Source organism: Thunnus albacares, chromosome 21 (genome assembly GCF_914725855.1).
Source record: "Thunnus albacares chromosome 21, fThuAlb1.1, whole genome shotgun sequence".
In the NCBI taxonomy this organism is placed as follows: Eukaryota; Metazoa; Chordata; class Actinopteri; order Scombriformes; family Scombridae; genus Thunnus; species Thunnus albacares.
In genome coordinates this window covers 18,981,350-19,007,509 of record NC_058126.1, presented here as the reverse complement: position 1 = coordinate 19,007,509, position 26,160 = coordinate 18,981,350, and the positions used below count along the sequence as shown (strand labels likewise).

The 26,160-nt window shown below is 38.5% G+C and overlaps 2 protein-coding genes and 1 non-coding gene across 3 annotated transcripts; 1 reads left to right on the top strand and 2 right to left on the bottom strand.

Moving 5' to 3' along the window:
* Positions 1-16,606: 16,606 nt before the first annotated feature.
* On the bottom strand, positions 16,607-20,621 carry LOC122972956 (proteasome maturation protein). The gene is made up of 6 exons (XM_044340388.1): positions 20,513-20,621; positions 20,108-20,205; positions 18,594-18,654; positions 17,346-17,447; positions 17,094-17,187; positions 16,607-16,992 (listed from the first exon to the last, which is right to left on the bottom strand). Exons 1-6 carry the CDS (start codon positions 20,513-20,515, stop codon positions 16,925-16,927), a joined length of 426 nt encoding a protein of 141 aa, XP_044196323.1. The 5' UTR covers positions 20,516-20,621; the 3' UTR covers positions 16,607-16,924.
* A 386-nt stretch (positions 20,622-21,007) lies between these two features.
* Positions 21,008-21,079, top strand: trnac-gca. Its single transcript has one exon. It is a non-coding gene; the product is annotated as a tRNA-Cys (tRNA).
* Positions 21,080-21,888: 809 nt separating this feature from the next.
* c21h11orf65 (chromosome 21 C11orf65 homolog) lies at positions 21,889-25,745 on the bottom strand. Its single transcript, XM_044339914.1, has 9 exons — positions 25,669-25,745; positions 24,797-24,887; positions 24,595-24,687; positions 24,467-24,520; positions 24,172-24,381; positions 23,782-23,912; positions 22,538-22,708; positions 22,346-22,401; positions 21,889-22,074 (listed from the first exon to the last, which is right to left on the bottom strand). Exons 1-9 carry the CDS (start codon positions 25,671-25,673, stop codon positions 21,968-21,970), a joined length of 918 nt encoding a protein of 305 aa, XP_044195849.1. The 5' UTR covers positions 25,674-25,745; the 3' UTR covers positions 21,889-21,967.
* Between the last annotated feature and the right edge of the window lie 415 nt (positions 25,746-26,160).

Sequence of the window (26,160 nt, the reverse complement as noted above, 5' to 3'; positions counted from 1 at the left end):
ACCTTATGTGCTCTTTCTCTCCATCCTGATCACAATTCAGTCTCCGAGCTAACATCTGGGCAATCATAAACCATTGTTTTAGGAGGATATAACTCTTTGTTATATAAAACGATAGCAGGCAGACGTCACTTTATGTTCATATATTGGTGTGTTTGCTTTATGACAATCCCTGACTGGTGGTCGTAGTTGTAACCGCCTTTTAATTAAAAGCTACAGCACTGAGCAAGCAGAGCATTCAAACAATAGCACATTTACCAATAATACTGTACTTTGGAGCTGATGAAAGGTTTGACCTGCTGGTCAATAGCGAACACCGAACCCCCTGTTGTGTTCCAGAGGACTTGGATGAAGCTCAGTGTAAACAAGGGGAATCATGTGGAGCCATCTCTCTATTCCCATGTGCAAGGAGCAGCTCAGTGCCAGTCATATAGTATACTGAGAGGTACTATACTGTCTGTGGGGCACACATAATATAAACAATAATTAATTTAGGGTTTGCCTCAAAGTTATGTGTTAGTTACATGTTGTTCAAGGTTAAAAACTTTGAAAATCCATACTGGTCAGTTGCCTTGAAAATGTAAACATACTAGGATTTACAGTACAAAGTCTCCCTGGTGAACCCTTAAACTGCCTCAGAATTGAACACACGCCCAACAAAACGCAATAAATCAGGGACTGGTGTTTCTAAATGTATTCAGCAGCACTTTTCCCCCCACATCTATGTTTGACTTATCATGGTTCATTGTGATTTGCTGAGCTGCTTCTATATGGAGTGGGTAGTAAAGAGTGATGTTCAAGTAAGTTTCTCCAAACAAATGCTGTGCCTCGGAGGAATTTTCCTTGTGTCCTTGAGAGGTCACATGGAGTGTGACGTAAAGACTTTTTATTCCTCCTCCACTCTCTTTTTTCAACCCTCCTCTTCTCTTCTACACTTTCTCCATGCAAGTCTGTAGCTGTGTCCCAATTTAGGGGACACATCCTTCAAAGTCTGCATTTGAAGACTGAATGCAGACAAAGCTGTCCCATTTAGAAGGTTCTTTCAAATGCAGCCCAGAAATGCGGCATCTTTTCCCGAATTAGGAGGATCCTACAGCTGGATCCTTCGTATACGAAGATTCATTACACGCCGGTGATGATTTTTCCAAAAAGAGAATGACGTCTCCAACTCTGTAGCGGCCAACAATTAAACTTTTAATTGCAAGTATTTTATTGAGTGTTTCTTTTTATTTCTATGTATGTAAATTTTCCTTGTGCAAAAACATAAAGGTAAAATTATTAAAAATGGTTTTTAAAAAAAGAAATTATACTTCCTGAAAAAACCTTTATCCTTTTTGATTTACTCTTCAGTATTCTAAAAAATCCTGTTGAGTAATTACTTACATGAGGTACAAAGATGTGGTGCACATCCAGCGCTTACAGAAAGATGACCCAGAACCTGGTCTTCATCATCCCAAAAGCATGCTCTATAATGAAGCATTCCCTTGAATGATGGCCGTTGAAGCGCTGGGCTCCTACACCTTGTACTGGCCTCTTGCGGGGAGTGATGAGGGGGAGTGGGTGTTGGAGACATGAGTACTCTCTGTCTGCTAGGATAAAATGTCCTGGAGGAGTGTAGAGTGAACTCTTGTACAGTGGGCTGTGGTGGAGCACTCTTGAGTCATGGACTGACCCAGGCCAGCCCATGTAGCTGTCAATGAAGCGGTCCTGATGGTCAAAACAGCCTGCAGGATGACTGAAGGGAACAGTTTCCTATTCCTGTAGCACTGACCATCAGGGCCACTAAGTGGCTTGATGCATACATGGCAGCCTTTGATTGCTTCGGCTACTTTCATGAAGGTTCTGTGTCTTGCCAGCCCTGCAAACCTACAGGATACTGCCTCCAGGTCTTCCGGGTTTTTTGGGGGGTGGATGACCTTGTGGCAAATTGCCACCGCCTCTTCAGTGACTCTGTGGACGGTGCGGTAGACAGCGGAAAGAGGCACTCCAAACACTCTGGAGACCACCCTGTACAATGCCCCACTTGCCAGCCAGAAGAGAAATACCAAGGTCTCAATTGTGACACCCCATCTGTGTCTCCGTCCCTGGTTGAGAAGGTCCAGCAGCATTGCCAAGGCTTCCCTGCTGAGCCGAAAATCAGGAAGTGCGTCCTGCTGGTAGAAAACCTGTCCAGCATAAGAACACTCAGGTTTATCCTGCAGTACAGGGGGATGGGCTGGTTTAGAGAAAGAAGGAGAAGAAAAACTGTTTAACATTAGCTGGATATTAAATGAGGAGAGCTTAGAAAGATAAGGCTATTTGTCTATCTACTCAACCTGTTTTTTAATATTAAAGTTTTGATTATGAAGTTATGTTGTCAAGTTCAATCATCAATATGTTAACTAACTGTTGTTAACTAGTTAATGTTAACATTACTGTTGTCTAAAAGCTTAACTAATCTTAATTTACCTGGCCATGGTCCTCTCTCAGCCTGAGATTCATCACACAGCAGCGGTGAAGCATGTCCATTTCCTCTAATAATGATAAAACAAACAAAAAAAAATTTGTATAAATTTTAGCTGCTTCCCGATTGTCAACTGCAGCTGTCAAGGTTGCTAGGTGTAAGGAGCGACGCTTCGTTACGCAAGGTTAAAGGCGGGAACAGCTGCTGACGCAAATAGGAAATCCTCCGTAGACTAGACCGTCTCATATAACAATGCATGGTTCAGCCTTCGCAGTCCACGAAGGACACGCCTTTGTAGACCGCGTCCTTCGAAGGATGCGGCCCCTGAATCCGGGACACAGCTTGTCTCTTTTTTTCTCCTTCCTGTCTTCCCTTCTCCTCCCAACAACGCCGGAGGGGGCTCTCCTCACGCTCTGATTGGTTTTATTGGCAGCGGTTCAGTTGTGGAGGATGCCGGAGTGACCCTCGATGTCGTGCTTGATAAAGATGGATCGGCACATAACATTAGGCAAGGCAGTGCTCTTTTCCATCTCATTAAAAAGACAACATTTGATGAGCATAGGGACATCCTCCAGTGTCAGAGAGATTCATGTTGTGTTATTCATCTCTTAACTGTGTTGTATGCGGAAGGGTTGCAGTCAGGCGATGTGTTTTTAAAAAGCACACAAGTCACGGCACCACTGTTGACCCAAATGAATTTCTGTTTATATTTTATTAAAAGGACACTTTTGCATGTGGCCCAAAAACCCATGTCTCCTTTTCTAGTGATAAAAAGAGGCAGCAAAGTGCAGCAGAACAATATCCGTCATGATGAATAAACAAGTCTTTACAGCACTACTGAAAATAGTTTGCATGCCATTACATGACAGAGAAACTGTTGCACTTGAATAGTCAAACCAAAGAAAAGATGTGAGATGCAGGGCTGAATTCTAGTCTTGGGAGCTCCTTTTTTTTTTTTTTTGTAAAGTACTATTCAGCTGTATAAAATTTGATAAATTTAAGGCTGCGAGAGTGACTGGCATTTGATGACACAGTGGGGAGGGGGGGGGGGCCTGTCTTTTACAAGGTGTGGGACGCAGGTTCAAATTGTGTTACTGCGTTACGATTGATGGAGAGACGTCCACCACCCACTAAGAAGCAGAGATGAAAGAGAAAGAAGGAGAGAGTTTACCACCCACAGAAAGTGGACACTGCGCTGCACACCATCAGTCAAAATCCCCTGGAAAGAAAACAGGAAGTTGACTGTTTTGACTGGGTACATCACAAAAGCCTTCAAATTACACTCTCATTACCACATGTAACATAGTCTAAAACAGTTTTCACATTGCCAAATTGCTTAAAAGAGGAGAAAGAAGCCTCCAGTGTGGGTTCATGTCCATGAGGATTTTCTGCATGGGAAAGTAGACTGTTGGAAAAAAGGTAAATTGTTATTTAATACACAGAAATATACAAGCATGTATGGTTAATTAATAAAGAGGGTAACTTAGGATCCACAGATATATACAAAAAACAGCTGCACAACCCAAAACCCCTTAACAAACCATATAACTGTTTGGTAAGGGAGAGGTATTGATAACAGTTAAGAGGGAAAAAGTAGTGTGCATTCATTTGGCTAGATCCAAAGAAATGCATGCGCGTTGGCTGATCATTAGCATTAATTAAGACTAATCTCATTCTCAGCAAGTTGAAGTGCATCTGTGGCCATGGCAACCCACTCCCAAATGGTGAGCAGCAGTGAGGCCTGCTGTCTCTCCACTTCCTCCGGCAGTCATTGTGATTTGTGGAGCAATTACCACACAGCTAGAGGAGAAAGAGCACTTCAGCGAGACAAGTCGGTGTCCCGTCTAATGCGCAACATCCTCATGGTGTCTGCTAGCACGCGCGCTCGCTCGTGACAACAAGGAACCCAGTCTGGAAGTGGAAATTAAAGCACGTTACATGTCGGTTAGAGCTGGAAAGAGGTGGAAGAGTTTACTTTGGGTCGGAAGATTATGGCCTCATGAGTGTTTTTTCACGTCGTAAAAAGATGAGCACCCAAAGCTGAGATATGAAAATGAAAGCCAAGCTGAGAGCGTGTTAGTTTTTCTAAATGGGATTTAAAAATAGCACTGTAGCTCTCTGAATAAGTGCCCTGGAACAAAAGCTAAATCAGAGTGGCAGTGTGTGAGAACTCTCTGAACAGTAGACATCCTCCTAACACCAAAACAAGTTTATTTTTTGCCCTCAGTTTTAATTGAAATCGCTCCTAATAAATTATCTCTGGGCATTATCAGCTATTTGATTAGAACAGACTACTGCCTGTCACAGCAGGAGCATGCTGGGTGATGTGATACAGTGCATGACTCATACCAAACACCTCACTATCAATGTATATTTTAATGAATTTCTCATAGGCACACTGTGTAAAATGGTAATTTAGATGCGATGAAAAGTCATGGTATCACTAGAGTTATTACAGTTCATCCTGAGGGGGGCACGGATGTTTTTTCATGGCGACTCAACCAATACATGTCGAGACATTTCACTAATAAGGACAAACGTGAACCTCATGGTGATGTTGGATGAAAAGGCAGTGGATCATCAAAGTCATTAGGTTACATCATCTGGGGACCATGAGGCAGCTGGAAGAGTCTGCCTGAGGATCTGAGAGCAGCTGGAAGAGTTGATATCTTTAAATGTAAACTTAAAATCTACCTCTTTAGTCAGGTTTTTATTAAAATGATTTATAGACATTATTTACTCGATTCATTTATTTTATTGTATTCATGTTGTAAAATTGTACTTTATCTTTTATTTTACTATAATTATGGCTTTTAAATCAATATTTTTCATATTTTTTTATGTCTTGTGTGCATTAGTCTCAGATTGTTTCAGTGTTTACTGTCTCATTGGCTTGTTTAGTTGTCTATGAAGCACTTTGAGTTGCACTAAGCTGTATGAAAGGTGCTATACAAATAAAGTTTGATTGATTGATGGACTGAATGTCTGTGCCAAATTCATCAAGTATTTTAGAGAGACATTTCACCAAAAAACTATAATGTCATCCTCATGGTGGCACTAAATTGCTCAAATCGGTGGGATTCATCCACTGGGGACCATGAATGTCTGTAAACATTTCATGACGATCTGTCCAGTAGTTGCTGTGTTTCAGTTTGGAATACCACAGAAAAAGTTGCCAATGACACAAAATCATGCTTCACCACAGTTCACCATCAGTATTACATTCCTACTGTAAATAATTACATAGAATCTCTTTGACACACTCCAAGTCCTGAATAACAAAGCAAGGCTGACTGCAAAGTACAACTTTAAACTCTTACAAAACTTTTGTTTATGACATAAGGATTTGATTAATTGTTTTTCCATTCAGCGTGATTGAAAAGTTTCTTGTTTTATAGATACAGTTAATATTCAGGATTTACATAATATCTGCAATAATGATGACACAATGGCTTTTTAATGGTCCCTGTGAGGATATTTACTGCTGTGTATATATATCCTGTAGGTGTAGAGCAAAAATAAATAGGTGGCAAAGACCTTTGCATAACCAACTAACTGTCTCTTGTTCACAATCAATCAAAGACACGTTCTTAACCTTTTAATGCCCTCATACATTTAGTAAGAAACAACAACATATGAATCATTCAAAGGAATCACCTCAGTTGACTTCTCTTTTTTCAAACCTCGCCCACAGACTCTGAACTATTTCTAATCACTCAGTAGGAATTGGTATTCATTAACATACAGCACTGGTACTGATTACAGTTTGTAAAACATCCTGGTGTTAATGATTTCTCAGCCTCAGGACTTCTATTTTTAAATATGATGTTGAACATCATGGACTACACTGAAGAGATGCACTTTATGCACCCACTCTATACATGATGTAATGCTGTTATAGGATGCATACATATACTGTATATGTCGTTTACTGTGTTACGTGGTCGTCCTGTTGTTCCTGGACCATGTTTTGCTAAACAGTGGTTCTGATTTAAACCTAAGCATTATGCATGTTGTGTACTTTCTAGCATTACCCTCTCGTGCCATATGATCTGGATTTGCTCCTTTACAGTACATGCAATACTATTACTGAACAACTCACTGGGGATTGGATGAGCAGAGCAGGACGCTTGACACAAGGGTGCAAACAGATCTAGTGTATTACACTGTGTATTATGGCTACTATCTGCCCTAAGCTGACCCACAGGGAGTGTTATTTGTTGTCAAAGACAGTATCATGAGCCTTTAACAGCCTCGGGTTAAGCTGCTTTCCAGTCATGTATGAAAAGTGACATCAGGCTCTCAGCTGAGTCCCCTCAGGCACTAAGAGCCAAAATACTGAACCTTTACCAACACATGACCTGTTTAACTGGTGTGCTGGATCCAGAAAGTGGGTTAACCAAGAATTGTGGGCCATGAGGGGCTCAGTGTGGATCCATACTGCCATCTAGTGGGTGATTAGTGGGCGTGAACAATGCTGTTTACACTGCAACATGCTGTATTTCAAGTAATCACTCTCATTTATGCAGTTTTAATCTGAACAAAACATTCTCAGCATACTGTAAGAGAACTTTGTTTCTATTTTACACCTGAAAAACAAACAGTGTGGAAACATCTGATAATATCTGCTGTTGCTTGTTGTGATATTAAAAGCACACTCCACTGATTTTACACACAGATGAGTTTCCTAGTCATGGTTACTAGCACAGCCTGTGTTGTAATGTTTTTGTTTGTGGAGGGAGCTGCATTAAAGTCTGTGAAACATGTGATGTCATCAGGGTTATCTTGACCCAGGCTTGAGGACTACTTATATACTTTATAACAAAGCATATAAGCCTTTAAAAGCTTGAAAATATTCAGTTGAAGTGAAATTTTCTGAGGATGTTTAAAAAAATTAAAATGATTTTTAAAATGTTTAAAATTGATCATTTTTCACTGATAATGATATACAGTCTGTATGTATATGTACAGTGTATATATATGTATAATTGACTTATGCATGATGCCTGGTCAAACCTGAATAATAGCCTAACACACCAATAGCTTTGTCAAATGCTGAAAACTTAAATCTGAGTTTCTTTTATCCACATACAAAGAGAAAGAAATTGTAGACATAGAGAAGACTGCTCATGTAGCAGCTGAATGTGCAGGAAATAATAAAACACCAGCTCAGAAATGTTGCTTCTGTGTTGCTCATTTGTCTTTTTATTCTCATAGTAGTTCATGTTTCTTGTGAGACTAGTTGTTTACAACATCTTTGATTCCCTTGCAAAGAAGAAGCTGCCTGCTGCTGGTTTATTAATTTGAGAAGACTCCAACTAACAGAGCAAAGCTGCTACATCTGACTTACTGTCCATAATAATCAGCTGTTGTCGCGAGTGTTATATTTTATTACCTAACTTGAACACGTTTGACTCTGTGAACTGTCTGCACAGGGATTTCTCTCTTAACACACATATCACCTTTGATATCTTCAGTCAGCAGCAGTAACGACAGAACTGCTCATTTATTGCAAAAGTAGCGCCTGTTCGTCGTATCTGCGTATTTATACGACAGTACACTGTCTGTGGGCTACTGTTATAAACACCAATACGTGCTTGTGGATAAGCTGACGTAAATCCTACCTCGTGACACAAAGTCCCAGCATGCCTTGCAGCCTAGGCTATGTATTAAAGTCAACGAAATCAAGCCTATGAACAGGAAAATACGTTCTTTCACTGTCGTGGACATCGTAAGCATGTCAAAACAGTTGATATGGTTTCATTGGAAGACATTTTAATATTTTCAGCACCGTTACTTAAACACTGAAGTCCCGTTAGTCCTATAAATAGAGGGACAGAGCCTCTCCTCTACCGGCTGGTCCGATGGCGGTGAGATTTCAATTGATTGCTACAGTGAGTTACAGAACCTCTACGTTTCTTCTCTCCCCTCCCTCACCGCCGGCCTTGACCAGCCTTTTGGCCGTTCTAAGTTCATTCTTTATTATAGCATTATTAAAGCAAACATGTGTTTATAGAAATAACACTCCGATATCACAGAAAATACAAAGCCTATAAACAAAATATCTTTTGAGAAACACATATACATATACTGTATTTCTCACCTGCACTGATATAACAATGTCCCAGTACTAACTAACTGAATATAGTGAAGTTTTCATCTTCACTGGGATCAATTTAAGACTTTTTTTTTTTTTTTTTAAAGTGTCTGAAGACTGATCAGGCCCAGTCAGCTGATCATCTTTCATTGATTGGGGGTTTATCTACCTTTAAGGTAATTGTTTCAGATTTAGTATTTGTGTCTTTAGAAGCTTGTAAAAGAACAGCCATTAAAAATGAGCCCAGACTATAATGATGTAGAGCGTGGCATTAGTTGATTCAATTAATATATCATAAATAAATACACAAATAAAAAGTCTGTGCGCTAAAGTGCAGTGTTGACTTTTAATTTTCCCAACATATAAAATCAATTGCAAAGGTAAAATAAAGCATGAGATGAAACATAAACCTCAGAGACCAAACTGAGACAATTTCTTGTTTTTTTAATTTTTATTTAAACTCTTTTTCTTTTTTTGCACTGTTTGTTAATTCCCAAAATAATTGTGGCATGTGTTGCTGAAGTTGGAGTACGAAGTGGATGTTGAGGAGATTCTAAAAAGTTTAATAACCTAAAATCTTTTTATAGATTATTACAGATATGCTCAGATGAAGGTGAGGGCTCCTCTGTCCAACGTCTGTTCTTTTGCCCATCTTATTCTTTTCCTTTTATTGACCAGTCTCAGCTTTTTCTTTGCTACTCTGCCTAGAAGGTCGGCATCCTGAAGTTCCCTCTTCACTGTTGACATTGAGACTGGTGTTTTGTGGATACCAGTTAATGAAGCTGCCAGTTGCAGACCTGTGAGACTCTGATGTACTTGTCCTCTTGCTCAGTTGAGCACCGAGGCCTCCCTCTTCTCTTTCTATTCTGGTTAGAGCCTGTTTGTGCTGTTCTGTGAAAGGGGTAGTACACACCATTGTATCAGTTCTTCAGTTTCTTGGCAGTTTCTCAATGGAATGGCTTCATTTCTCAGAACAAGAACACACTGACGGGTTTCAGAAGAAAGTTTTTTTTTTTTTTTTCTGGCCATTTTGAGACATAATTGAACCCACAAGTGCTGACGCTCCAGATACTAAACTAGCCTAAGAAAAGCTGATGTTATTGCTTCTTTAATCAGCACAACAGTTTTCAGCTGTGCTAACATAACTGCACAGTTTACACATAATTTCAATTTACACAGACGTGTATGACTGATATTCCCACTTTCCTGAGAATATCACCACTCATCAAGTAAGTGGGAATATCAGACATACATATTTGTGTAAAGTGAATGCTATTAAGTTTTTCTAATTTAACTTCTAAAAAAATTTAACTTTCTAAAAAAACTGCTGCTTTTGAACTAGGCTCAGAACAGGATGAAAGAAAAGACACAAAACTGGAGGCATCATTACAATTGTTTTTTTATTGGATAAAAATGAGAAAATTCAGACAAATCTAACATTTGGACTGTGTCTTACAGAGACTGTAGCAACTGTTTTCAGTAACTGCCTCATTAAAAGAAGTATAAAGGACAAAGGACTTTTGCAGCTATGTGTAACTACTATACATTGGTTAACGGCTAAATAATGGACAAACTTGTGATGAAACATGTTTATAAGGACAGATGTATACGCAAAGTGTTTGTTACAGAGAGAGCTGAGAGAATGTCATGAGTTGAGACGAGAGGGATGTCAGGGAAAAGAGGGATCAGATCATATATCCTTACGCTGCTGAACATCTACACAGAAACATTTATAACAAATTCCCCTTGACTCACAGTATGCATTTACCTGTGAAAGGGAGAGGACTTCTTAGCTAATCAACTTTACAGTGATAGTCTAACTTCTAAAATCTGACTTTGTTTTTTTATTCAATCTGTGCAGCGGCTACATTTGCTGTAGCGTTTATGACGGGTGGACACACTGTATCTCAAGGCTAACTTTAGCTACATAGGCTAGTGTATTTAGCTTTTTCGTCCTGGGCAATACGGGAAAATCACTATATATATGACTCTCAAGTTATATGCTGCATATTTACATCATCACATAGTCTTCCTCGTGAGTTTGCGCCTCAACCACATGTGTATTTAGAGAAAAGAACTGGCGACACTCAGTTAAGACAGCGGTACCTGTGCGCGGCCATGACCGGATGTAATCCTTGAATACAGGTGTGACGATTAGCGAGAAGAGCAGACCCCGCTAGCCAATCAGAAGTAATTTGAGTCGGGTGCTTAGACCCGCCTTCTCAGGCAGCCCATGACACAAATAGAAATAAAAACTTTTTCTAAAAATTGAACTGATAAGCGTTACATGGACCCAGATCGTCGTATTTTTGCATTTATACGATAGTTTAAAGCGTTTTAAGTTTAAAGTTTACAGCACACTGTACTAATTACAAGCTGTTATAAACGTTCTTACGAGCAATACGTGCTTGTGGATATGCTGACGTAACTCCTTCCTCGTGATTCAACCTCCCAGCATGTCTTGCAGCCTATGACATATATATATATATATATATATATAGATATATAAAGTAATCAAAATCAAGCCTATAAACAGAAATAAATACATTTTATTAACTTTGAAAGCATGTTAAAAGAACTGATATGGTTTCATTATAGTTTTAATAAGTTTAGCACCATAAGTTAAACACCCATGTCAAATTTGAACTATATATACCACATAAACTCCTCAGTAGAGAAAAGGCTAATGGCACTAATGTTGAAATTGTTTGTGCGGATGAGAAACATAGTGTTTCTCCTCAGTTACTGTCGGGGCAGTCCATTCATGTTCTGCATGAAGTACACCCCAAGTGACCATCGTAACACTTCCGCCATACAAGTGAAAGTAAACATAAGTACTATTACGCTGGAATGGAATTACAATTTGAATATGGTGGAATAGTCCGCACCTTGCGGATAGTATGGAGTATGAATGGGTAACTGTTGTCATGCAATGTGAAGCGCTTTGAATAGTTGGAGAACTGGCAAGGCGCTTTACAACTGCAGACGACGTTGCCATTTAACATCTTGTTTTGATGATGTAAATTCATATTGTCACACAAATATCCAAATCCTTATGAAAATGAATGTGTAAATAATGTTGTTTTGAACAGTCATAAACAATAAGTAAGGTTAGTAACTGAAATCTTATTTGTACTGTATATTCATATTGTCACACAAATATGTGCAGAAAGTGTGAAGGAAATCTATGTAAAATCCAGTGAGGATGAAGACAAAGAATATGACAAATATGAGAATTATTGTTTTTTCTCTACATAAGTTGAGTTCGGATAATCCTTTCTTGTGTAGATATTAAAAGTTGTAGATTTTCTGAGTGAAGTTGTAATATCTAACTAAATAATATTAATAATAATAATAACAATAAAATGAAGAAGATGACTGAGAGGAAATCAATACACAGAAATGTCCAAACGTATTTTATATTTTTTAATATATTCACAAAAGCAACATCAACAATGATAATAGCATCAACAACAATAATGATGATGATGATGATAATAATAATAATGATAATGATGTGTAACATAAACAACTTAAGGCATAAATAAACTAAAAAGTGCAATAAAACGTGATGAAATAAAATGCAAAATAAGTAACAATGTTGTGTTTTGTTTGAGTCTTCTATCTGTTTCTCATATGTAACATCTGTTGTCCTTACATATTTTCTTGAGACAGTGCCAGTGTGCTCTCCTGTTTTCTCTGTCCAGGCTCCGTAGGAAGCTGCACAGATGGTATAATGAAGGGGGGAGAGATGGGTGACATGAAGTGCTTGACGTGGTGGTGGAGCCTGGGGAGATGGCCCAAGCTTCCAGTCTCCCCTTGAACTTTAACTCCCCAGCAGTGTTTAGTGGCAGGATGAAAAGGTGAGGCTGTGATGATGCACGGATGTGCTTGTAAACACATATCACCATTGTGAAGAGTGACATCCTCACTCCGTCACAGCACACAGTGTTCGGGTAGAGAGCCGGGCCTTGTGAAGATGGCCTCAAACACTCTGTTGCAGTCAGCCCACTGTGCGGGACTGTGAGCCCCAATGAAAAACCTGCAAATTACAACAGAATACATATTATTGATATGAGATTGTTTGCTGGGTGATGGCAGTGTGCTGGGGAGTTTTCCCAGCATACTGCTCTTCCTTCATGGCAATGGCAGTTCTGCCAGAAGGAAAGAGCTCGATATACTCCTTGAAACACCCCTTGATGTGGACATGGTCTTGGGAATCTTTGCTGCCTCTTGTGGGGTCCCTCATCATAGCTGCTACCAGGTAAACAGTTTTCTGTTTGCTGGATCTCCATGGGTCTGAATTAAAGCTTTTCTGGCCTTGTCCAGCACTCCCTCTGGGGGCATGAGCCACATCCATGGCTTTACTTTATTTCGTTCAACTTTGTCGCTTCAGTTGTGTCTGTGAGGTCTAGACTGCCATCTATACTGAAAGATGAGACAGTTATATTTAGTCATGGTCATCTTTGTAATGTTGATTTTATATAATGTTGTGTCTATATATATATATATATATATATATATATATATATATATATATATATATATATATATATATATAACTTAACGAGTGCATAATATTAATTTCACGTGTAGTGTTATTTCTACACAGGTGAACAGATAAATTATTAATTCCTTTATAAATACTGAAAATAACATGAAATTAATTGATTTTTATACCTTTTACTCGAGAGTTCACACTTCATGTTGCCCCACACCTCCTCTCCTCCTTCAGACTCCGTCACTTTATCTAATAGAGGTTCTGTTATTTCATGAACCTTGTTTCTAATTACTGTATTTCTTGAACAGCTTCACTAGTTTTAATCACAAAGCTGTCTTGTGGTGTGACTTTCTCTAGAGTGTCTCCCCCCCAGTTTTCACTGGTGACTCACAGAGGTCATTAGTGTCTCTAGATCCTGACTCTCCAGAGTCTCCATCTCTAGAACCTCAACCTCTTCCTTTGCGTCCTGTACATGGGTGGCCCAATTTGTTTTTGGCCTGCATGGCCGAGGTGTGTACAAATTTTTCACCGTTGTCATGAATTCTCCCAGCATTTTGCAGGCATGACAAACCATTACATTCAGTCTGCGGGGTGGAGTGACACACTGGTTTATAACTGGCTCCTCAGTGTGAGTACGAACAGAGAGGACTGACTTTACACTTTCTGCAACCTCTTTTATGATCAGGTTTGTCAAGCAGACTTCATCTGGAATCTCCAGAGCCTGAGCAAAACTCTGACGGAGAGTGTCGCCCAGGTTGGCAAGAACATTCTCCTCAGAGATGACCACATGTGTGCTCCGTAGACCTGTCAGTACCTTAGTATCTAATACCTTAGAGTCGGTCTATTCTATGAAACTTATTATCAAGTGTGTTTGTTGCTCTATTTTAAAGATGATTTATGAAGTGAATTTTAGAAATCAAGTTATTGAGAATGCCCTGTTTTGGATAATATTAAAAAATATCTATCCTGGGATTGTGTGTGTGTGTGTAACAGAATATAATCTTCCCTCTATGATACCACAAATAAACTGTCATCCTGTTTAAAGCACAAATTAGTGCAAACCAGATTTTTCACACATATTCCCACAAGTTGTCTTAAGTAAAGGAGCAGTAGAACTGTCAAAGATTAATACTAGTAATTCTTTATCATATGCAGTGAAAAGCTTGCCGGAGTGTCCAGAGCAACACTCCTCACACAGCAGATGACATACTGTCCATCTGCTAAAAAATAAAATGTATTGCATTTTATCATTTGACTTGACTGCTGTTCGTGTTTTAGCACTGGAGTGCATTAGTGTGCACCTATATAAACCTATAATGATTGTGCCACAGTAAATGAAATCACATCAAATTGCAATGTCTTTAAATGATGTGTTGATAGTGATAAATGTATTAAAATGCATTGGAACATTTGTGTATACTGAGATCAAAATAGCCTTACTAGGTAAATGACATTAAAGGATAAGTTCACAATTTTTCATGTTTGTCTGGAAACAACAGACAGGTGTCAATATGCACACACTTTGTAGAAGTGATGGGGGACAAAATCCACAGTCCTTGTTCTGTGAAAATGTATTCCAGTGTTTACCAGAAGTTAATTTGAGGCTTAAGCAGTCTGAGTTAATCAATCAAGTATCTTTACTCACTCTCATTAGTCTTTTTAGTACAAAATTCACTTTGTATGTTACTTTTATTCCATGGCAGCTCAATACAAAAACACCACCCAGGAACAAAACAAGAGGAAATTTGGTACTGAACAGACCTCCTCAATATATCCATTTAATTTGTCTAACGCAGACTGCAGAAGCCTCATATTAGCTCCATTTAACCTTTAACCCCCATCACTTGCATTTGAAACCCATTAGGAAGAGATTACTTTGAGTGGTCAGTATGAACAGGATGAATGATGACAGCAAGCAAAACCTGTTTCATCGTTCATAAGGGCACCTGACTCTTGTTTCAAGACCGAACCCATCACATTAATATCAGCATGAAACTCAAACACATTATCGAAATTCAGGTTTGATGGATTATTATTCTACTATACTAATATACTAGTACTAGCAGTATACTATGGTACCCTGTCCTGTTAAGTAAGTTGCAGAGCTTTTTCAATCGGGCAAGATTTTTGCCACACTTGGACTTGACCTCCTTGGCATCTCTTTATCCATCTTCCTAATAATGTCTAATTAAGTCCAAACGCATGGAGACACATTTTGGGATGTCGTATGCCGTCTGGCTGTGCTACGAGTGTTGCTCTGGACATAAACCCCAGTAAACTTTTCTCTGCACATGTGGAGTTACTTGTACTTATTTTTGATGGTAAACCATCCTGCACCTGTGCCTTTTAACAGGTGTATATGTTACATTAACACACAGTTTATTCACCAACCATTTTTCATTTTTGCTTAATGACGCTGTTTTGACAAAAAATTAGTATTGATTATTTAACAATTTCCTCTCGTCCACTCTGTGAGGCAAGAGCCTGGAAGACATCGAAATCAGGCACTCGGTCCCTTACTTGACTGCAGTGCACATGATTATTTTATGGGTTGGATATTACCTGTCTGTTTTATACTTTAATGTATTATGTGCTTTATGAATGAGAGGTTTTGCTATTTTTGTCTTTTTCTATTTTTGTTTAAGTGAGCTCACTAAGACAAATTCCAATCAGTCATGTTGATATGACAATAGAATTATAAATATAAAAAGTTGAGTGATAAAAAGTCCCAAACCCACAGTCATACATGACATGTTTTGGTGTCAGGTCGCAAAGTGCCGTCCCATTCCTATTTAAACCGTTTTGAGCCCTGGCAGCCTCTCACACTCAAGCACTTATCAGGTGACGTCAGTTAAGTCTGTGAGGGTTTAGGGTTTGGGGGGGGGGCACTGAGATTGGGCCAAAGTCTCATGTCAGCAATGTCTGCCCAGGTTGTGATGAGAGTTTCCAGACATTGGAGGGTGAGATAAACAGAAGTCTTAAAATTCTTGATGTGTAAATGTTAGATTCAGCTTTGAAAGGGGATGAAACACTTGAGAGATCTTCCTGTCTGTTTCCTGTTTCCTTTTTGCAGTGTGATTAAGCCTGTCATAATAGTACGATAGTATAACGATTAATCAATCAACAGGACAACAGGACATTAATAAGCAACTATCACTTCAGTGAAAGTTAAGCAATTGTCACTTAAGTAAAACTGCCACAACTGCCAAATGTGAGGATTTTATGCTTTTCTTTGTCATACATGATAGTAAATTGAATTTCTTTTGGTTTTGGTTGGACAAAACAGGCACCTGAAGACGTCAATCTGGACTGTAATGAGCACTTTTCACTATTTTCTGGCATTTTATAGACAGAACGATTAATCAAGAAAAATAACTGTCAGATCAATCGTTGAAAATAAATGTTAGTTGCAGCCCAACTATATCACAATATTTTGCTAGCCGTCGCCTGAGGTGGTGACAACATATTTAAATAAGATCACAAGTTTTGATGGCGCCCTATGGTGACAACATGAGCACAAGTTTAATTGAAAAAGATCAAATAATTTTTGAAATGAACCCACATCATGAAGATTGTTATGTTTCAGTTTATTAGAAATACCAACCGGTTTGGAATCATACAAAAGCAGCAATGAATGCCTGTCTGAATGAGTCTCGCCAGCAGATGAATAAAAATGCTCAACACTCAGTAACCCACGTCTATGTTATTTGCAATGTCATCCCCCCTCCCCCCCTCACACACACCCGTCCTTTCCCAGTCCTTCTGAGAAGATGATTACAATTCTCCAGAACCTGAGTTGGTCACCTTTGTTTTGGATCCGATAAACAAATGACTGCAGACAAATAATAACCTAAATCTATGTGTGTGTATTTTGTGTCCATCTTCTTTACAACAAGCCCAGTTTGTATTCCACCATCATGTGTGGCTCGCCCATCATTTCACTCTGGGCTGGATCTGCAAGGTAACGTGACACAAACACAGTGCGGGGCGGTTAAGCATCATGTTTCGACAGTTGTGTCAACGATTGTGTAAAGATGAAAGTATGAGAGTCTCACCATTGAGGACGTCCTCAAAGCCGATGGACTCGTCGCTGCCTTTGAGTGTATCCAGCAGCAGGTTTGAACTCTGTAGGAACGGCAGACGCTGGATCTGGAACAAGGAAGGACAGGCATCAAGAGTTAATGAAAGAGAAGAAGAATGACTTAAAAATACAGTAAACATTACGATAAAAGAGAGAGGAGCCAAAGGAAGAGGGGTATCAGAGCTACATTTGTGCGACTCTATGAAACAGGCAGTGTGTGTGTTACCTGTCTAGCTGCCCTGTACTCCATCTGCAGTTTGAGCGGAGCATGAAGACCCTGGATGTTTCTGAGGGTAGAGAAATTCATCTTATCCTGGTTCAGCTGGAACTGCACACCACAGAAACAAAAACATGTTAAAAAAAAAAAAAGAAAAGTACCATTTCCACCATTATTCATTGTGTTGTTCACTCTGATGACATTGGGCTGGGCTACTGATCTGCTTCTGTCAAATAAAACATGGTATTCTGTTGTGTAAATATTTAAACATCCATGTGAATGTACAGATGATTCTGTTTGATATGATCCTTGATAATACAAAAAAGACAAAACATTATATGCATTATATTATTATGAAGATTTGTTTGTCAGACATTTTCAGAGTCTTAGTAGAAAAGGCACAAGTGTAATTAATAATATGGATTAATGTTTGGCAGTTAGGAGTGCCTGGCTCACGCGCATGACATACTGGGACACCTAAATACAACTGAGGCATCATTAATGTAATTAGTTGTGCTTTTCCTGCTATGACAAGTTAAGGGGTCTGCTGTAAAAAAGGCCTGTAGTGTGCAGTTTGAATGACTCATGCTGACTCAATAGAGATTATTCTCACCAATATGTTTTGACCTCTGCACAGGTTGAATGTGAGCAAAGCTATGCTGGGAATTATGTGATGTCACACCCATTAACTTAATATGTAGGGTGTGTCCACCGCAGGAACTTTCTCAGGAGACCGAGAACTGTTTAATTATTCCAGAAACGAAACCTGTAACTGTTTTAACTTGTGCACCAATTCATTAACAAAACAAGGAGGTGTAACTAGTATCAATATTAGGATGTGGGGTAGACATCACTTGTTTATTTATGTTAAAAAACAAGTTAGGCTTTATTGTCAGCTCCCCAACTTTAAGAAAAAAAAAAAAAGTGGCGTGCGAGAAACTCAACAAAGGAGCTGAGCGAAACCAAGAGTGAGTGTGAGTGGTGGTTGATCTGTCATTGGACAAATTTGTCTAATCTTCACAGTTCATCAGATGCAGTGGAAACAGTAATAAGCAAAAGGGAACGCTTCCTAATTTAGTTCCTCTTGTTTCTTATTTTCTGGAACCTTTTGATCAAAAAGCACTAAATATGACCAGATCAGAGCAATCAGGGCATTGTCAATCAAGCCCAGTCTGTACATGTCTAAACAGTGCTAAGAAGAGAACTAATCAGTCAAAAAGTGAGAACACACCAGTGTGGGTAATTCAAATAACTTACATTTTTTTCTGACAGCTCCAGCGGGTGGCTGGGAAGGAGCTCATTCTTCACACTGCTGAAGCTGTTAAGAAAAAGATGAAACACACACAAAAAAGGTAAAACTCAGTATCATGTACAGTTAATTTGGTTCCAAGAAGTGGTGCTATCACCTAAATTCATGACCAAAACACCTATCTGGTAAGACAGCTGCTCTTGAGTAATTACAAGACAGCTGTCACACACACTTCATGCGTCATTTCACATAAAAAGTCAAGCCGTTTAAATGTATTTGTACCAGAACCTTCTGTACATCTCACACTTGTTTATGCAGAGAATGTCACACTATGTTTCAATAACTAGTAGTTTAATGGTGCACTGCTGATTAGGACCTTATAACTAAACAAGACTGTGCTGGATTTCAGAGGCCAACAATGATACTGATATGCGAGTGTTTAAAAAATAAAAATAAAAAAATCAGAGAACATTATATGGGAAAATATTCATTTTTTTTATAAGTGTCCCTCAAATTTGTTTTTAAAGTAGGGCTGCAACAATGATTTTCAATATTGATTTGTCTGTCCACTATTTTCTCAATTAATCAATTAGTTGTTTGGCCCAAGGTGGACTTATGTTGCAGGTATATTTTAAAGCATCGTTACCAAGTTATTTACTGGGCAGGACACTTTACAGTTGAAAAATAAGTGTAAATAAACAAAAAATATCTTCAAAGAACAAAAAGATCTTTCTCTCACTATGTATGGTCACAAAGAATGTAATCATGAATAACTGGAACTCAGAAAGAATCAATCACTGAAGCAACAGAAATGATGAATTAGAAAAAGCAGCCTTTAGACTGCAAAATAATGAGACAGAATATGCCGAAACATGGGCGCCAGTGGAAAAGTACTTAATGTCTCTACAAGAATCAGTCCAAGACCACCATTTTTATTTTATTTATTTACTTCTTTTATTTATTTGACTTAAGTTAATAATTGTTGTCTTGATTTTCTGTCAGTGCTGCTCTACAGTATTGACAATGCATGTTACTTGTGCTGTAAGATGTAAGTACAGTGAGAATTGAAGGATAGTAATAATATTTATGATGATATTATTTGATTTATATGTGTCAGAAACAAATAAATTTTGTTTGTACAACTCTAGTAAAAAATATTACTCTGGACAGATAGCCAAGATACTTTAAAAGTCAAGTCAAGAAACTTTTGAAGTGTATCCGAAACGAATATGGAAAAATAAAGCAGTCTAGACTACTGGATGCTGAGTTAATACTCCTCTTTAAACTGACTGATAGTGCAGAAATACAGACAGATATTTATTTTATATGGAGGCTTTTGGTAAATATTCACGATTTGCAAATTGGTATGGAGAGGGGTTAGAGATGGTAGAACTCACTTATTTGTTAATTATCTGTCAGAATTTTGTATTTTCTGTTTGTATTTTTGTGATTCAATAAAAGTTAGTTGTCAGTTAAACATATAACATTAGGTCACACCAGATTAATTTGATCAATTTCTCACCCGCTGCGCAGAGAGTCCTGAACTCCATAAGCTCCCTGCGGACACAAGCCGGCCACAGGTACACTGTCCTTCAGCTGAGAGCGGAGTCCTCGACAATTCTGAAAAAAAAACAAAAACACACATCCACCGTTAACATGTGCTAATATTCAAAAAACACACAATGAAAACTGAAGGTGTCTAGCTAAGCCTCTAACCTCATAGCTACGTTAACTGCTAACGAGCTAGCATTAGCTCCAGTGACTAATCATATTCACATGTACTGGACTTCAGAGCTGATACAGACAGAGAGCAAAGGCGCGAAGGGGTCAAATATGTATATAACTAGCATTAAACAACACCAAGCGGGGCATGAACATGGTTATATTTACAACATATACAATAAAGAAGATAACAATTGAGCCATACCATCCTGATTCCGTTTCTTCCACTTTCTTTTCAACACACTTGAATATCCGGTTGGGTCGCGTTTTCTTAACGACACATCCGGGCTCCAAATTGTTTTTCCTAGGATGGCGAAGACATGACCCGCCCTACTCTACCTCTGATTGGCTAGTACTCGTTGCCTTGGTTCGTTGGATTGGTTAGGTTTAGGTATGAGGAATAAGATTGGTTAGAATTAGAGTATGAATATCAGCGTAAGCCAATCAGAGGCAGAGTAGGGCGGGTTATGCCTTCGCCATGCTAGGAAAAAATATTGCATCCGGGCTTACGCCAGCGCATAATTTACAACAACATAATGAGGCAACTGCACGCTAATACTGCCATTCACTGTGTACGTAGGTAGTTTTTTGTTTATTACACTAACATATACATCACAGTTCCACCATATCACAATACAGGAGTAACACGTATACTAGCTATAGTTATATATACATATACGAACTCCTGATGTTCGTCAACGGGGGTATAGCTCAGTGGTAGAGCATTTGACTGCAGATCAAGAGGTCCCCGGTTCAAATCCGGGTGCCCCCTCTTTTCCTTACCTTAGTGATATATTCTTTTTAATGATTAACAGGCAATTATTTACTAGTATTCAGTCCCATTCATTTTTCACAATTCTCACAAAAACCTGCTGAAACAATGTCACAATGACTGTCAAACTACTTCACTTTTGTGTTCACTGTTTTGTTACTGATGATTAGACCATACACACTCTTGTGTATTCTGTTGTGATGGGGTTTTATTCTGTCTCTATATAATAAAGACTGTAAACACAATTTTTGCATTTGCTGTATGATAGTCTCAAAAGCAAAGTATGTTTGACATTAAATGTGACATTTGGTTCAACAGTTGTTGTTTTTTGTAGAACTGTGAAATACAAACAGGATGTGATAATACAGTTAATAATTTCATTTAAGTCATAAAAAGTCATGTATATTTTTTAAGAGTTCATTTTGGTTGATTCCCGTAATATAGTCTATAGATACACATGTTCTGAAAGATGTCTGAAACATTGCAGTCTGCAAAATGACCAATTTATCCACACATTAGTTTGCAGTGATTGGACCATGAGAAACAAGATCGACCTAAAACCATGAAGGACACAAGTCTTTACTGAAATTAATATATTTCACTAACAGTGCAAAACATTCAAATTACACCCCCAAGTCCTCTCATATTCAGAGGACATATCTGAGCAGTTTGATCTGGTTTGACGTCACAGCGATTAAATAATAGATTTAATCATCTCATTCAAACACTAATCGTAATGACTCATAATACAGAATGATTACCATAATGTTTACTTAACTGCTGTAATAAAAACATAATTATAACACAAACACAGTTAACATACTTTATTTGAAAATGATTATTGTGTCAATAATGACTTGACTGCACAGATAATACATTTCTAGTTGTCTAGAGTTGGACATTATTACACATGTCTGTGAGGACAACATAACTGTCTTCTTCAGCAACACCAGCAAAGTCATGAGCAGGTAGCCTGGGTGGAGATGAAGGCTCCCCTGTCAGAGGAAGAGGATGAAGAATGGAAGAGAAAGAAAATAAAACAGAAGCATGGTCATCGATAGGTTTTTGTATAACAGTAGATGAGATAGATGCTAATGGAAAGACAGCTTTGTTAGTACTAAACTTAAACAGCAGATGGCAGTACAGTAGGTACTAAACAGCATTAAATGAGTGACAATAACAAGTTTGACTATTACTAGCAGCAAAGATATGCAGTCATTACTACAAATAATGAGAAAAAAGTTTGTAAAATAGAAATATTTTCACCTTGGTTCTGCCCAGAGGAGTGACTACAGGCCAAATATCTCCACTCCTGTATATACCTGCACAAGCAAGAGAGAAAAATAATACATTAAAAAAAGTACTGATACATAGGGAAAGCCTTGAAGAACATTTCAACATAAATATACAAGCTTTGACGCTGTTTACAATATGTCTATTCAAAAAAAAGTATCTTACTCCTCAAAGTTGAGAGTGTTGGTCCAGGCCAAGAGCTCATCTAGCTCCCATTCCAGTATCTCATCATCTCCCTTCTCTTCACTGGTGTCCATCACTTCCTGGGCTGAACTTCCCACCAGGGTGGCTATGTGCCGATGTACCGGATGAGCCTGTAGACGACCCTCGTTGTACCTGTATGTAAGGGACAGAGAGGACAGATAATGATAGATGGAAAACGAGATGGATTTCCTGTCACACAAGACTCCACATCATACTGCCACAGAGGTGTGTGTTTCCCAAATTTTGGGATAGAACCAACTGTATCCAAAGAGATAAAGAATAGTTTGACATTATGGGAAATAGAGTTATTTACTTTCGTATCGCGAGTTAAAGATGGAGATTGATACCACTCTAGTAACTGTCTGTTAAATATGACGCTACAGCCATTAGCCAGTTAGCATAGCTTAGCACTGAGGCTGGAAAAAGGGGGAAACAGCTAGCCTGGCTTAGTCCAAAGGTAACATAACCTCTTGTAAAACCACAACGTGTCATTTTTACACTTTGGTTTTTGTGCAGAGTAAACATTGCCATTCCAGCTGTTTCCCTGTAGCTATAGTCTTTATAATAAGCTAAGCTAACCATCTGCTGGACGTAGCTTCATATTTAGTGTACAGACATAAGAATGGTATCAATGTTCTCATCTATATTTCACAAAAAAGCAAATAAGTGTTTTTCCCAAAATGTCCCAGAATTAAAGATGAACAGAAATAGCATACTGGTTTTAATTTGCAGAATTAGCCTATTATGTCCTTGTTTAATTTGTACAATGTAAACCAAAATTAAAAAGTTTAATTATCAGTTATATTTATCGATATTAATTTTACTTTATGTTAATTCATATTTTCATACAAAATATGTGTGGTAGTCATGTTTTCTTGAGTCATACAAAAAGCAATGAGATATGTAATTTCCGGCTACCTGGATTTGGAAATGGAGTTCCAATTATTGACATATCTTCAAAATAGCAGTAAGTGTTGTTGAAGCACCTGCTGGGGGTATTAGAGATCAAGAGGGACTACCTTCCATACTTAGCTCTGTGACTGAAATGTAATATTAATACACAATAGACATAAACTAGGGCTAGCTTTCACCGTTATCCCGTCATTTCCACTTGAGGCCACAGCACATATGCTCATTTCATGGAACAGACAAAAACATGATGGCATGACTGTGATCTTAGACCACCCACACCTAGTTCAACTCACATGTGCTTCAGCCATTCAATTTTCTTCCTTTTCCTCCATTTGTCTACATCCTGTTTCCGCTGCAGTCTGGAATAATGAAAGTTCTTTTTTTTGTGTGCACCAATCTCAATGGGATCACCCTCGGGAACGACCTGATGAAGAAACCCATGGACACAGGGTTTATGACATCTGCTTGTAGTGGCTAACAGTTTATGGCTAACTTTGACATTAAATGAACGACGTCTGAGAGCAATATGTAAACGTTCATCAAACTATTTGGCATGATCAAGGCATAAAACTTCTTAGAAAGTCTGTTTATGTCTGTTGTAGCTGTTTATTTATTTATTTCAAGGCCTTTAGACTTTTAGACTTTAGACTTTCATTTTCATTTGTGTTAAACATGTTCTTCACCTTGCTACAGAACAGCCTCCAGCTGTTGTTCTCCATACGTTGGTACCACCCTGATCGGTCCTCCTGCGTGATTGGCCAGCCATTGTTGGTCTGCCGGGCCACAGGCTTCTTCAGGCTTGGCTGTGTGTAGTCCTTTGGGCTGCTGGCACACACATCCGCAATGGGCCGATGGGTAAAGATCTTGTAATAGATGTTGGGAGGAAAGGTGATCTGAAGGCAAAGGCATGAGATGTTAGCAGGTACATCTGCATTATCGTATTCACATATTGTGGAGCAATTTCCCCACGAAGCTTACCCCTCCAAGTCGAAATCTGATAAACACCCCAGCAGCAGCATCCAGCAGCTCTGCCTGCAACAGGAAAAACACATTTTACCATTTGTTTGATTTGTTGTTTTTATTTTATAGAGTGTGATATCTGTTACCTCTCGAGGATTGACAGTTTTGAGGATGGTCTGTGGATCCCGCTGGTTGCAATTATTGATCAGCTCTTTGAAATACTTGAAGATCTCTCTGTACTACGGTTTGGGTAGGAAAAAAGAGTTTTTGTTGTTGCCTGTGTACTTTAATTCATGCATGTGCAAGAGTATGTGTTTCCACAGCAGCAGCATCAGCAGCAGCACCCACCACATATCTTCTCCAGGCCTTCTGAATTATTCTGGCTGCTACGGGCTGCAGTGTCTCCGGTTGGGGCTCCTGGGGACACTCTTCCTGTAAGCTGGGGGTGTAAAGAAAGGAGATAAGAGGGACAAGGAGAAAAGAAAGCAAAGGATTGGATGCACTAAGATTTTCTTTTTTTCCCCATTTTGCAGTCATTTAGTTAATGTAGTTGCTAAAATTTTAAACCCTAAGGAGGTCTTTTCATTTTCTTCTAGTTTATAATTCTGCTACAGTACATTTTAGAGGGATGTATCACACTTTTTACTGTAGTGCATTGTTTTTTTTAACAGCTACAATTTATTAACAGATAGTTTACATACAAAATATGACACCAGTTTATGAAATATAATGCCCTGTTATAGATTAAACTACCCAAAAGTATATAAAGTAGTTACAATTAGCTCAGCCTCAACCAGCTAGATTAAAATGCTCCCAATAATATAATATATAAGGTGTCATTCTGTTGCATGATAGCTTGATAGTAAATTATGCAAATGGAGTCACAATTAGTAGTCTAAGACTGATATATTGATAATTGTTTGTTGTGAAACATAGTTTGATAAACATTTAAATTCTGTGTGTTCAAATTCACATCAGTTTGCCAACTTAAGGCTAACTTTATGATGAGGTTATTGGCCATGCACTCTGTGCTAAAATCATATTATGCTAAAATATGAGGTAGCAGTACTGGAGTATCACTTTATCAGGTTTACACAACATAAGATACGTACATACATATATACGACAGTTAAAAGCTAAAAATACCCCATTAAACTACATGTTTGATAACGTACTTTGGTAGGCTACAGCTTCCCCTGACCAACACATTGATGTTTTACCTCATGACTTCCTCCCTAATCAAACAGCTGCCTGTCAGTCCACCAGCTAACGCTAAAATGGGATTCAATTACGTTACCTAGCAACGGAGCGTTTTCCGGACAATACTTTCAAAATAAGATTATTAGTGACAATGGTGTTCAAGTTCATCAAAGACAGATGTACATACAACGTTAGAGTGGTATCAACCTTCTCACCAAAATACGATAGAAAACGAATAAGCGTGCCTCCCAAAATGTCAAACCATTCCTCTAGTGTTGCACAAGTGTGGTTGCTGCAGAGAGGGGAGGGGTCACATCACAGTACTGATATCCAAAAACCACCAAGTCAGTTTGCAGTTTACATCCATGTCTGTCCAGACTCATATAATATTTTAGTGAAGACTTTAGTGAAGGGAATTTAATAAAAGGTATTAATTGTATTTTTTGGCAAAATGGAAGTTATCACTATATTGACATGTATGATTCCAGTGAGAAACTTGCTGTCTTCACTCA

What these genes read in the sequence shown, in the direction of transcription:
- c21h11orf65 (XM_044339914.1), bottom strand. An exon ending in AAACTGTCAATCCTCGAGAG is followed by an intron (nt 24,521 to 24,594) that starts GTAACAGATATC and finishes TTCCTGTTGCAG; the next exon opens with GCAGAGCTGCTGGATGCTGC. An exon ending in CTCCTCTGGGCAGAACCAAG is followed by an intron (nt 22,075 to 22,345) that starts GTGAAAATATTT and finishes TTCCTCTGACAG; the next exon opens with GGGAGCCTTCATCTCCACCC.
- LOC122972956 (XM_044340388.1), bottom strand. An exon ending in AGTACAGGGCAGCTAGACAG is followed by an intron (nt 17,188 to 17,345) that starts GTAACACACACA and finishes TCCTTGTTCCAG; the next exon opens with ATCCAGCGTCTGCCGTTCCT. An exon ending in CTTTGAGGACGTCCTCAATG is followed by an intron (nt 16,993 to 17,093) that starts GTGAGACTCTCA and finishes GTTACCTTGCAG; the next exon opens with ATCCAGCCCAGAGTGAAATG.